This window comes from Notolepis coatsorum (assembly GCF_963971535.1).
Source record: "Notolepis coatsorum genome assembly, chromosome: 14".
NCBI lineage: Eukaryota > Metazoa > Chordata > Actinopteri > Aulopiformes > Paralepididae > Notolepis > Notolepis coatsorum.
The window spans coordinates 35490113-35504929 of record NC_140178.1 but is presented as its reverse complement, the minus strand read 5'-3'; the positions used below and the strand labels follow the sequence as shown (position 1 = coordinate 35504929).

The 14817-nt window shown below is 42.7% G+C and overlaps 1 protein-coding gene across 3 annotated transcripts in view; it reads left to right on the top strand.

Annotated features, from left to right (window-relative positions):
- The first annotated feature begins 1878 nt into the window (after positions 1-1878).
- The window catches only part of LOC311241109 (plexin domain-containing protein 1-like), a 25890-nt gene continuing 12951 nt past the window's right edge, over positions 1879-14817 (top strand). For 2 of the 3 annotated variants that reach the window (XM_084329810.1, XM_084329808.1), the window contains exons 1-2: positions 1879-2244; positions 13701-13894. In XM_084329810.1, coding sequence (XP_084185936.1) covers positions 2154-2244; positions 13701-13894 — 285 coding nt within the window. In that variant the 5' untranslated portion in view covers positions 1879-2153. The remainder of the gene's footprint in view (positions 2245-13700; positions 13895-14817) is intronic. The other variant, XM_084329809.1, reaches the window with a different exon arrangement.

Genomic DNA, 14817 nt, shown 5'->3' with positions numbered 1-14817 from the left:
ATTAGATATGTCCTTTATATAATATAGGTATAAGTATATACACTTTTTTTTATCCCAAGTTATGAAGTCCAAATGGCACCCTATATAATATGATGAATTACCCCAAAAGTGAGACTCTGTTGAGTTAGCTGAAAAGGGAAACAGAATGGATGTGAAACGGTAAACACAACGTGACACCGCTGTGTTTATAACCGAGGCCTACCACCGCAGTGGCACCGCTGGTGAAAATAAAATAAAAACGTTGAGTGGAAACAGCTCGGTTAGAGCTTTACGTAATACATCACTCTCCCAATGGAGCACACAGACTATTTACCCAGCAGAGCACAGGTCAAAAAGACATGGAAGATCATTACTTTTAGCAAAAAAAATTTTTTTTTAAATCTATTAATTATTACTAAACGATTTGCACTATGTCCCTAATCCCTACCTCATTTTGGGATTTTGCATTTTTAAAAGTTTGCATTTTGTACTTCATTGTTTGCATTTGTACTTAATTTGTGTTAGTGTTTGGCCTTTATTCCTTTAACTTTTTTTTTTTACTGTATGAAGCACAATCTCGGGGGGCTCGTACAGAACCAAGCATTTCAATGTCATGTATGTCATAAAATGTTATGATACACATAATTGTGTATGTCATAAATGTCATTATGAATTGAAAATGGGGGACCCTGATGTAAACAAGACAAAAGTCTTTATCTGGTCTGCATCCCTTAACAATTGTGTGTATTGAGCTGTACTGTATTGTACCCATTCTGCAACCTGTTAATAAAATGTTCAATCAATCAATCAATCAATGTAGCCTACCTTATTATGTGTGACAAAGCAAAACTTGAACCTCGTGAAATGGAACTATAGAGAAACGTGTGAAAGGAATGCAGAGACACAATGTTGGTGGAAGTCGGAGTCAGAAGGGACCTAAGTTAACCACCAGGCAGGTCAACCACAGGCCCCAGCCTGCTATGAAGAGCTTCCCTCGTGTTTATTTATAGAGCAGGAGATCATCTGTCTCGATGTCATTCCGCCAGCGGACCAGCAGAGATCAGTGTACGAGAAAGAGAGAACGTGGAACGTGTACTCGGATTACCGGGCATGTTTTAGAACACGGCGAGAATCGGGCTGTTAACTCAATTACGATTACATTTTTTTAATGTTAATTTTAAAGTAATTTCGAGTATTCTAGTTTCTGACCCTTATTTCACACTCAGCTGTTGTGGATAAATGAGGCGTGTTGCATCTGAGGCGTGGATCGTATAGGATGGAGTACTGATGATAGTCTTCCCAGCTGTACTTGTAAACTATACTGTCGTGTTCTTACCAAGACTCCCATGTCTGCTCTTTGAAGTGGAATAAAGGCAGATTAAAGCAGTGCTAGTAAAGACAAGAGTTTTAAAAACATTTTTATCAGTGCACTTTATTTTTACATGGCCACGGAAATTAAACTGTAATAAGATTGCTCTTGGCCATGCAAGTCACAAAATACTGTTGTTTTTAAGAAACAGATCCAATGTTCTGAGGAGTGAAAGACATCATGTTGACTTTGGAACGTGGTGTTTTAACAAACATGTTCTTCATGTCCAGTAGTCTGGTGCGATATTTCGTCAGTAGATTCCTAGAGGATATGCAATGCTATTTTTCGGCCTCGTTCAGATGTAGAAGATGTATGCGTTTTCCCCTCACATTTCTCCACCCTTGCTGTTCATTCTTTTCCTGGCCAGCAGGAGGCGCCATGGAGCTATGTGATGAAACTCCAATCAGTGCTGTCATATAGATCTATGGTTATCCCTCAAAATGAAAGTGGGCTCAGCTATAATTCCAGAGAATTCCACCAGAATCCCAAACACATTTAGAAAGACACAAAAAAAGGACAACTAGAGAGGCAGGACCGAACTCCAAGGGAGGGAGAGAGAAACATTTTCTCTCCTCATCTGCTACGCTTCATCAGTTGATCTGTGTGTCTCTGTGATCACCATGGCAACGAAAGAACAGCATTGAGGAGGAGAGACAGGGTGTAGATCAAAGAGGGTGTGTGTAGAGAAAGAGAGAGATTTTGAGTAGGGTGGGAGTGAAGGACAGAGTAAAACGTGGGACGAGGAGACAGTTGTTTTGGAAAGAGGAAGAAGAGGAGAAGGAAGAAGAAGAGAAACAGAACTCTCATGCTGCTGAATATGTATTTCAGTTTGGTGATGCTGTTATTCCTTCTCTCCAAAAGACAGCTGGAAGGAGTTTGGGCTGCAGAACCAACAGGTAAGCTACCCTTCCTATTCCTCGTGTTCACCGTTTCCTTTCATCGTGTCCTTCATTGCTGCTTGACTCTTCCAGACCTCACCTGTCATCGATTCGTCCTCACACACCTGTGACACATCTTATGCATGTGGTAAGCAAGCCTATGTATCTATAGTCAACCGTGCTTCATCGTCTCCAGATGTCTCAGTGGGTTATCTTCAATTTCACACTACGAGGAAATTACGTATGAGTACAAGCTATTTTGATTGAATGCAGGGTGTGAACCCACTCGTCAATAAATGTACTAAATTATACGTGTTCTTGTTATGGTGTTGATTCTTTTGGAGGCTGCAAATGCTACCGTTTCTATTCTAGCTTCCTGTTGAACCACAGAGCCGGTGTGTGAATCTGAAGTGGCAAGTGGGCAAACATACCAACATGGCCTTTTTGTTTTCGCAGTAAAGTGGATGACCTATACCGTAAAAATACCCTATTCCACAAACACGCTACAGAGTCTAAAAAAACAACATACCACAAACAGCCTTGCTCGGATTTAAAATTAGATTTTCTCCTCTTTGCCTTCCCACTAGCACAGATTCTGGAACGGACCTAGAGAGGCTATTTGTCTGCCAAGTTGCCTGGGAGGTTAAAATGGAATTAAGTTTAGCAATTTTCTAAAGAAACGAGGCCCGGTTGCGTATTTGTGCATGTTGCTTCAAGGGATGTGATGTATTTGTACTCTTGTGTCTCCGTGTGCGATCGAATTGGGGAAGTGAGTAGGCTCAGACAGAGAACCAGATAGAGGTGTTTCTGGGACATTTGTTATTCATGTGTGGTGAATATACAGTATTCCCTGCTCTGAAGAAATGGATCGTCGCTTCATGTGTGTTAGTCCTATTTCATCTTCCCCGGCCTTGCCATGAGTCCCCCTGCTGCCAATCCTCTTTAGCACTTTCTCCGACTTTATTACAAGTAAGCATACAATTAAGGGAATCAATTGCAGCAGAAACTCGATAATTAGGCTAGTTTTTCTTACATATCTCCTCCTCCTTGATGTATTTCCCCAGATGACCTTTGTCGAGTTGCTCGAGGGCAGGAAAACTGATCCACTCGTCGCCTCTGATAGGAAGATCTTGAGAACGGCCTCCTTGCTGAAAAAGGAGTGTTAACAATTTAGTTAATATTATTTTGTAAAGCGGGATGCACATAGGCTAGTGCCAATAAAATCTGTTGCGTAAAATCAATAAGAAGGGGGATCAAGATGCATCGTCCCGGGGGCTCTCCGTGACTCACTGGACTTGTTGTTGTGCTCACAATGTTTTAGCCTTTGTCATGACCCCACGCGTAATCATGTTCTTGCTCTCGTCTATTTTCGCTTGTCAGTCCGATATATACTGTCAAATTTAAAAAGAAATACTGTCCTTGGAGAGTCATCTGTTGCATCCAAACCAGATTAGAAAAACACAAAACACTGGGATAAAAATTGAATCTGTCCTGGGCTAGTGACCTCAGTGTTGGCTTCTTGTCTCCAGTCCTGTTGAGAATTCTACTTAAACAAATGGCTCGTAATTTCATCCAGAACATTTTGGCCAAGCCTGCGTTGAAATGAGTACGGTACTCTAATGTGAAACATCCCTCTGTAAGGTTGAATCTCAGATTGAATCTTATTTAATAAAAGTAATGCAATTTTCATGCATTTGTGACAGCCATAGCCTAAACACTTGGAAGGTTATAGGAAAATAAAAGTGGCAAGGGGGAATGCTGAAGGTAAGGGCTTTGACAAAGTTAATCTTTGTAAGATGATAATGTTGGAATTTGGAAACAACACGCCTGCATTTAGTCTGGTTTGTGACTCTTTCACTCATTACACATGTATCGTTTTCTTATCAGACGATGAAAAACGGATAATCCATTTGACCTCATCCATTGCAGAGATTGGATTTCACCATAACAGAGGATATGTGAGATCACTGCACAATTGTTTTCATAACACGCTTTTAATGAAAACCCATATTACATTTTCTCAGATCACGTCGTCTTGTGAAATGTCACTAGCCCGTTGTCACATTCCAATGGCATTGGTAAACCTACGTATTCGTAAAGTATCTTACTTTATTATTCAATCGCTCATTTACACTTGTGGTGTCGGTCGCCTGCCCTGGGTCAAGCTAATTAGTCAGGAGTGGCTGGTTACGCACCTGTTGCACAGTGAGGTTAAATCTGCAGCGCTCACCACAACACTCATTTAGACAATGAAAAATAAAGCATAGGAGGACATTTTGAATCGTTCAGAGAGAAGACTGAATTGAATCCGTAGGGGGTTCCATCTTCTAATGTAGTGCCAACATTCAAACGTGTGTTCTCAAACCGGTTTGACCAACTCCCCGGGTATTAGGCTACATGTCTATTATTTCGCCAGACCTCGAATTGAACTATAGATGTGTCATGTGGGTACATGTATGAGGCGACGCCAGTGGCTTCAGGCTCTCCTCAGGAAAGGGTGTGCCCTCACACCCCCATCCACTGCTGACCGCTTACTGAAAAAGACAGGGAAATGTTGTGGTTGGCATGGGTACCCATTACTTAAGCAACTGGACGGAAGTCAGTTTTGCTCTGAACCAGCTTGCTTCTTTTGTTGTTGTTTGTTCATGGTCAAGATGGTTTTGAAAATATCTTGTCTGGCGTCTGTCTCACCTTTGGAGTTATTGCTTTTCTACATGCCTGCAGTGACACCCTTTCTGTCAGTAATTGCTTTAATTATCTGACTTTATCCATTACCTGTACAACACTGGGACATTACCTGTACAACACCGGGACATTACCTGTACAACACTGGGACATTACCTGTACAACACTGGGACATTACCTGTACAACACTGGGACATTACCTGTACAACACTGGGACATTACCTGTACAACACTGGGACATTACCTGTACAACACATCATTACATTACAAACATCTCAAAACAAACTGGTCAGACTACTGCTTGACCTTACTCCTAGAACCCACCTCACCCCTGCCCACTTTGACAACCTAGGATGGCTTAGAGTAGATGACAGAGTACAGCAACTTGCAATGGGCCTGGTCTACAAGATACACTACACGACTAAGGTACCCATGTACATGTCAAAATACTTCCCAAAGGTCAGTGAATACCACGATCACAACACCAGAGGGAGCTCCACAAATCATGTTAAACCCAGATTCGGCTCAAACAAGGGACTAAACACGTTTCGCAATTATGCCACATCAATGTGGAACACCCTACCCAAAGCTGTAAAGGAATGTGAATCACTACCCACTTTCAAAACCACTCCCAAAGAACACCTACGGGAGACTGCATTTCGAAACTGGCCCCTGTAAATGTCCTAACCCAACCCCCTCCAATGTACAGTAAATTACCTAACCCAATACGAGAGGCCCTCCTCTTGGAACCAAGTATGGTTTCGTCAATATTCCAATGTCCAGTTTTGCTTGTACAGTTGTAGTCCCCCCCCCACCCCCCCACCCCGCCTACCCAACCCCCCACCCCACCACCTCCAATGTATCAATCAATCAATCAATCAATCAATCAACATTACCTGTACAACACGGGGACATTACCTGTGACATTTTCCTTTATTTATTTATTACTATTTCTTTTTTACAAGATCATTTTAATGGAATTTACTCTTTTCTTTGGTGGTATTGAAGGTTGTTAAGGATAGAAGGGAGAGAGGGAATAACAAAACAATAACAAAATAATAAAACATTTGATATGGCATAAATGCACCGACCTCTGCTGCTGTCAACATTCCTGTCTTACAATTTCAAGGTATTTAGCCATTTGCTTATCTATTTATTTTCCTAGTACTTCAGACCCACGCAAGATTTAGTTAATTGCATACATGTTTAAGATATACATATAACCATCTATTTCAGTCACATTTCTTTCCACTGCTCAGTGGATCTCATTAAGTGTAAAAGGGCAAATGAGAAAATAGTTTTCTTTAATTGCCCTCCTCGGTTACGCCTGTCTCTGCCTCTCCCTCTGCATTCGTCATCTCTGAATCTTCTTTTGCTCTGTGTATGTGCCGTAAATCTCCCTCAGTGCATTGATTTCTCCCACCAGTTTTTGGGCGTTGTCTGTAGTGTTCTAGGGTGCACAGGTGTTAGGCTGCTGCATGCACCCCCCCCCCCCCCCCCCCCACAGATAAATCTGAAAAGCTACTTTACAAATGTATTTGAAGTAGACCTAGACTATAGCAACATCGCAAACATTTTGTTTAGAGACGTAACATTCAGAGCCTGTTTCCATTTAGGGTTTCTATCTTACATGTTTGAGGGACCGTAGTGTAGTAGTTTTGGCTGAGTCTATTCTGGTCAAAACAAATCAATATGCACTCTTGACTATCCCTCCCTTCTCTCTCACACCAACTACCCCTCCCGTCTCTTGGACAGGTGACCCCTAAACCAATGGATTCTGAACTAGACAAACCACATGTCCCACTCTGCAAAGCAAAGATGGTCAGTCTTCTACATGGGTAAATGGCCACATTACCCAGTCCAATATTCTGTAGTAACGCATTACATTTAACGGTTGTCCTCAATGCATGTCAATTTAGTCAAATAGTTTTTTCTATGTTACAGGTGGGGCATGCACGCTAGTCAGCACTAGATCAGCCTAGAGATAAGAAGAAATGTTTGAGTCCCACTATGAATGAAGATGGAGCATCTTTTTCCATCAAAACAGCCTCAAGACAGTCAAACTTCTCACTTGTTGTGGTAATAGGGCCAGTGATTTTAGTAGTGCTGGTCCAGGGGGAACCAATCATTGGACCAGTGACCTACAGAGACCTGGCCAGCCAAAAACCATAGGTGCTCTGCACCCCTCCATGCTTTTATAAACCATATAAATGATCTACTTGGTTCCAGACTTATACTACATTGCACAGTCAATTTCTAGTCTATAAAAATGCATTTGGGCCCTATATTCAACCCGGAATACATTCCTACATCCAGTCAACATACCTCATAGATGTTAACTGGAAGGATTGTGATTGAAAACATGACACATCTAGGTATAATATCCATGTGTGCACTAACCAACGCACCATCAAAGTGAAACAAAGGGTGGAGAGAGTAAGTAAAACTTTATTTATATAGCTCCCTTCTTAGCATGACTGCACAGAGTGCTTTACAACAGTAATAAATATAACATAAAAAAACAGTAAGAGGAAACATCTGAAGAAAAGAATAAAACATTAAAATTAGCCAAAACAACAGAATAGACAACAAAAAACAAAAAGACACGAACAGAAAAGGGCTATACTATAGGTGTTTAAAAGCCTGCCTGTAGAGGTATGTTTTAGCTGCCTTTTAAAAATTAGTTCAGAGGGAGCGGTTTTCATGTTTAGGGGGAGGGCGTTCCAGAGGCTTGGGGCTGTCACCACGAAAGCTCGATCCCTTTTTGTTTTAAGCCTGGTCCTGGGCACCACCAGGAGCTCCTGGTCAAAAGACCGCAGTCACCGGCTGGAGGAAAGTGGGTGGATGAGCTCGCTAATGTAGCGGGGGGGGGGGCTTGCCCATGGAGGGCTCTGTAGGCGAACACCAGGACCCTGACATTTACAGAGAGCCAGTGCAGGGAAGTTAGGATGGGGTTGATGTGACATGATTCTTTTGACCCAGTGAGTAGCCTGAGCAGGTCGGCAGCTTGCACAGTTGCCTCCACCGTCGGTGTGTGAATAAGATAAGATATTCCTTTATTGATCCCCTTGGGGGATCATAATGTGAGGCATAAGTTTTAAAGCTCTTTGGAAAAAAGTGCAATATAAATGCTACCAGGGGAGGTAGGCTACTGGCGACGTGTGGTCAATGCATTCTTATAGCATCTCTAGGGCACCGGTTCAGTGACAGTGGGTCACTCATCACTGTGGAAGACATCAGCATTTTGGTGGTGTCCGAAATGCCCTTTTAATGTTAAGAGCAGGCTTCTCTGGGAGCACAGAGTCTTCCCCATGGCCTGAGGGTTTGGCTAACCACGTCTGAGAGACCAGCGGGCTTATGTTGCCCTCCTACACTCAAGTGGGGACAACCAGGCAGGAATCACTTCAACGCCAACAAACATTCCACTGGCAAAAGCGGACAGCTACAATAACGGGTGTGTGGTTAACGCTGCACCCACGAGAGCCAATTGAGGAACTCATTGGGAATAAAAAATATATATACAGCCAGGTGTAGGAAAACTGCTAAAAGCACCAATTTAAATATATAGGCCTATTTAGCCGTTTCTACTTTTTGGGTTTACGTTCAGCCATATTTTCTTAAGAGTCCTGAAGTGGGGACACAAGTGCATCATTTTGTACTGCATGAGTGACTAATAACTGCAGTGAAACAAAAAGGATTACATTTGGGCTGAGAGTTCCCTTTAAATTCAAAGGGAGGGGAGGAACTCGTTTAGTCCAGCCAGTTTAAGGATGTTTGCATGCGAAGAAATTCTCCCTTTTATTGCCAAATTAGCCTGCAATGCATAAAGCAACCCAGCTGTGCAGTTATGGAATACGGTTACAGCTAGCTCATGCCTGGGTATAGAATACCAGAGAGACATAATAATGTTGAAAATAAAAGTTCCTAAAAATTTGGCCTGGACATTGACCGAGGACTATGTAAAAGAATCGTCGTACAGCCTAGGGTGGGGATTTCCATTTGTATTTTATTGCACAACATCATACGGACCGGTACATACGTCCAAGTATGCAATGCCATATCTATATTGTCACCGGAATAAGTTAACGTTACCGGGCTTTCAGTCTACTTAAAGATGGTCATTAACTTTGTAAAAAACGCGGAACTGCAAGTGTGTTGGTAAAAGACTACACGCGACCCTTACACGTTCTGAACTAGACAGGCCACGACATGTCCCGCTCTGCAAAGCAAAGATGCACCACCAGCTCCATGTAACACGAAAGTGCCGTAGTCTATATTGTGAATTAACGAGTTACATTCACGTTTGTCCTCGAATTTCGCACACCTCAGAATCGATGCGCGTACGTAGTCTATTTAGCAACTAACAGATTATGATTTCAGAATAGTTTACCTGTATCCGCGCTACAATCAGCACTAGATGAGCCTAACGTTAGCTAGCACAGCAGCCATAAGAGGAGATAAGAAGAAAATGTTCGAGCGTGGGTTTACAGGACACCTGAAGAAGGTCCGCTGTGTCACCCTGCTCGGTTTGATCTGCTCAACGGAAACTCATCTCGCAGATCACCAGAGCAGCAGAGACGAACTCTTCGCGGCAGCCAGGCTGACCACGGCATGTTTCTGGTGTTTCTAACGAGATAAATTGAGCTTAGCAAAGTAGTTATCTTAGCTTGTTTTATTCTAATCCCTGTCTCCGTCAGAAAGCCTCCTGTAGTTCACTGAAAAGCAAGACACAAAGTAAAACAGTAAACGTTAAGTACAGGAGGCAGCCTCAAATTAGGGTTAGATAAACACTCTGCCGAGGAAGAGAGGGGAGGTGCAGAGTTTATATACCCTAGTGTGTGTGTGACGTCATCACCCCCAGACGTAGTGTTCCTGATTGATTGAAAACTTTATTAACAGATTGCAGAATGGGTACAATACAGTACAGCTCAATACACACAATTGTTAAGGGGATGCAGACCAGAGAAAGACTTTCGTCTTGTTTACATCAGGGTCCCCCATTTTCAATTCATCAGGACATATATGACATGGGTAGAACACATAGTAGCATACTACAAAAACCTAGGGGTCCACAGAGACGACTTCAAACTTGAAATGGTAACAACCGATGAGGTACTCAAAAAATTGAGCGCCCTCCAACCTAACAAGGCCACTGGCCATGACAACATCCCCTCCAAATTCCTCAGAGACGCAGCAGCCGCCATCACCCCAGTCATCACACACATAATAAACCTCTCTATAAGACAGGGGCACGTCCCCAAGGACTTCAAAATTGCGAGAGTGACCCCTCTACACAAAAAGGGCAGCAAATTAGACCCAGGCAACTACCGCCCTGTTTCTATTCTTACCTCCATCTCGAAAGTCATGGAGAAAATAGTCTACGAACAGGTCGAAAAGTACCTGGCGGAAAAAAACCTAATCTACGAATTCCAATCTGGCTTCAGAACGTACCACTCCACTGACACATGCCTCCTCTATTTGAACGACCACATCAAACAAGAGGTGGACGCTGGCAAATACTGCGGCATGGTCATGCTGGACCTACAAAAGGCCTTCGACACTGTCAATCACTCCATTCTAATGGACAAGCTAAAAGCAATTGGTTTTGATAGCCTATCAGTGAGCTGGATGCAATCCTACCTGGAGGGGAGAGAACAGATGGTAGAGGTAAACGGTACTCTATCCCCCCCCCTCACAGTGAGCTGTGGTGTTCCACAAGGAAGCATACTAGGACCGCTACTCTTCCTAATTTATGCAAATGACATGTCGTCAGCCTGTGACTGCAACTTGTTCCTGTTTGCGGACGACTCAGCCCTGCTGGTCTCTGACAAGAACAAATTGCAGGTTGAAAAAACCCTCAGCACGGAACTAGGCAAAATCTGCATATGGCTCGCTGATAACAAACTATCATTACACATGGGCAAAACAGAGTCCATTCTCTTCGGTTCAAATAACAAACTCAGCAAGACCGACGGCTTCTCAGTTACAGTGGGTGACAATATTGTCACAAGGAAAGACGAAATTACCTACCTGGGTTCCATCCTAGAGGCAAATCTTTCCTGTGACAAAATGGCATCCAATGTAATAAAAAAAGTCAACCAACGAACTAGATTCTTGTACCGGATCTCCTCTCTGGTAAACAAGAATACCCTGAAGACTCTGGCAGGAGCACTCATTCAAGGGTACTATGACTATGCGTGCACCTCATGGTACCAAAGCACCTCAAAGGCGCTTAAAACAAAATTACAAACATCACAAAACAAACTGGTCAGACTACTACTTGACCTGAACCCCAGAACCCACCTCACCCCTGCCCACTTTGCCAACCTAGGATGGCTTAGAGTAGACGACAGAGTACAGCAACTTGCAATGGGCCTGGTCTACAAGATACACTATACGACCGGGGTGCCCATGTACATGTCAAAATACTTCCCAAAGGTCAGTGAATACCACAACCACTACACCAGAGGAAGCTCAACAAATCATGTTAAACCCAGATTCGGCTCAAACAAGGGACTAAACACGTTTCGCAATTATGCCACAACAATGTGGAACGCCCTACCCAAAGCTGTAAAGGAATGTGAATCCCTGCCCACATTCAAAACCGCCCTTAAACAGCACCTACGGGAGGCTGCAATTCGAAACTGGCCACCGTAAATGCCCAAAACCCCCACCACCTCCTAATAGACAGTCTCCTCCCCACCGCATGTATATATTCCCTCCCCGCCGTATGTATATTTCCCTCCCACCCACCCACCCCCTCCTAATGTACAGTCCCCTCCCCATCATATGTATATACTCTGTCAGGATCTAGGGGTAACAGTACTGTATATTTGAATACCGCCTATGTCACAAATGTATCAGTACTAAATACCTATATGTCCCTATGCCATAAATGTCATGTATGTTGTGTATGTCATAAATGTCTATATGAATTGAAAATGGGGGACCCTGATGGAAACAAGACAAACGTCTTTCTCAGGTCTGCATCCCCTTAACAATTGTATGTATTGAGCCGTACTGTATTGTACCCATTCTGCAATCTGTTAAATAAAGTTTTCATTCATTCATTCATTCATTCATACATGACATACAGATAGTCAGTACTGCTACATCTATACATTTATGACATACCAGATTTGCAAATACAGTACCGTTTGTGATACAGAAGGAGTCAGGAAAAGGGAGTATATACATTTGACGTAGAAACTGTACATTGGAGGAGGTTGGGTGGGGGGGGTTGGGTACACTGGGATATTGACAACCATACTGGGTAATCTACATTGGAGGTGGTTGGGGGGGGGGGGGGGGGCACACTGTATAAACAAGCAAAACTGTACATTGAGGGGGGGGGGGGGAAACACTGTACAAACAAACTAAATTGTACATTGGACTATTGACAAAACCATACTAGGTAAATGACTGTACATTGGCAAAACTGTACATTGAGGGGGGGGGGGGGACACTGTACGAACAAACAAAATTGTACATTGGACTATTGACAAAACCATACTAGGTAAGTGACTGTACATTGGAGGGGGTTGGGTTAGGATATTTACAGGGGCCAGTGTTGAATTGCAGTCTCCCGTAGGTGTCCCTTGAGAGAGGTTTTGAAAGTGGGTAGTGATCCACATTCCTTTACAGCTTTAGGTAGGGCGTTCCACATTGATGTGGCATAATTGCGAAACGTGTTTAGTCCCTTATTTGAGCCGAATCTGGGTTTAACATGATTTGTGGAGCTCCCTCTGGTGTTGTGATCGTGGTATTCACTGACCTTTGGGAAGTATTTTGACATGTACATGGGTACCTTGGTCGTGTAGTGTATCTTGTAAAAACCTCAACACAAATCCTTGATTGATTGATTGGAAACGTTATTAACAGATTGCAGAATGGGTACAATACAGTACAGCTCAATACAAACAACTGCTAAGAGGACCAGAAAAATACTTTCGTCTTGTTTACATACAGGGTCCTCCATTTTCAATTCATCAAGACATTTATGACATACAAATGGTACTGTGTAAGAAAGAGAGAACATCATAAACAAATAGAAATCCGAAGGGGAAGAAACATACATTAGAGGGGGTTGGGTTGGGTGTGAGGGGGGAATTCATTCTGTTAATCATCTAAACTTAATATCTGTGCACTGTACAACCCATCCGTCGGACTATAGTGTATCTATCCATGTATTTTTGATCATTCAAGATATTACCTTCTAGCTACACCCAGACACTAAACAAAAAACCTCTCTCGTATAACATCATGGTGTGTTGTGAGATGACAAATTCGGGTCGAAATGACAGAACAAAGCTTACGTGCAAAGGATGGGCGATTTTAAGTGAAGAAGATGGAAAACTATGACGAATCTTCAAGGACTTTTTTTAGTCTGTCGTCAGTTCTGTAGTTAGGGTGAAGATGCAGCATCTTCCTTTGTGGCAACGGCTGTGTGTGAGTGTAGGAAGGAATACATGGAGTTTAGTTGAAATACGTTATTGTTCTCGGTGGGCTGATTTAAGTGGCACTGCCACTATGTTTCGAGTGTGCTGAAAACTATAGGGCCACATACCAAAATGTGTTCCTCCCATAGAAGTCAATTGCATTTTTTTTGTGCCACTGCCCCATCACTCCTATTACATTTCAGCCCTTGAATCCAAAAAGTTTGTGCACACCTGTTATATTAGCGTGTCATTTATCTCATAATAAAATGTATAAAAAGTTACGTTTTCTTATGCCAAAAAGCAAATACACTCATTCTCATCCAACCTAATGTGGTCCTGTGCTTTGGACAGGTCATTGGTACAATGTGGTCACACAGCATCAACCCTCCAGCGCGGGCGGCCAGGCCCACAGACCCCCGGGGTCGTCTTCAGACCGTGCCAGGGGGAGCAGGGAGGTCCTGGGAGGGAACCTGACCGTCGACACCCTGCCAGAAAACGTGACATACTTAGTGAGCATAACCCCACTACATTGTCTCAGCATGGCTGTAAGTGGTTTGTGGCCAGAGTGGGTGGTGGGTGTATTGTTCATCATAGTAGAATGAGGTTTTGTTGTTGACATGCTAGGTTGCTTTGAGCTGTGGTTGAACACTGCCCTCTTTTGGAAAGTGAACTGCACTCACTTGAACGTTGTCATGGAGAAGAGATTTAAGATCTATGCCTGTTCACACAGGTTGCTCTCGCATGTAGAAAGAACCCTAAATCCTGTATGTAATAGAATAGAATAGAAATTCTTTATTTATCCCGAGGGAAATTCAGCACTACAGATCGCTCACAGTAAACAGTATTTATGTGGTCAAAACAAAAGTCACAAATAAGAATAAAGAATTAAATACGGTCTGGGATATATATACATTCTGGTATGTATATACATTCTAAAATATTTAAAAAATCACAGAAATATACAGTCAAATGTAAAGTGTAAAAGTGTCGATTTAAAAGTAAAGGTCCAGAGAGATTATGCCAGACTGTACTGTCTTGTCACCCTGTGCTCAGTGATGCAGTGAGGCACAGTGATGCGTTATAAAGTCTGATGGCTGTCGGAATGAAGGACTTCCTGTGCCATGTTCTCTATGCCCATCCAATCAAGGAGTGGGAATCGCCAGAGAGCTCCCAATATAATAGATCACAATACACGAGCCACAAGATTCAAGAGTTTTATTTGTCACATACATACCAGGGCATACAGTGAAATGCAGGTGGCCATGCCCGCTTCGATTGTGCAATAATACTAATAATAAAATAGACATAAAAAGGGCATGATAAAATAGACATGCTAAATTCCTGAGATTGTTAGCTATGGAGCTTTTACTCTATATCCCTATGCTATACTTGCTATATCTAAACTATACTATACTATACTATACTATACAAGAACCACATCGGTTCTTTCCTTAAAGTGACCTTTATA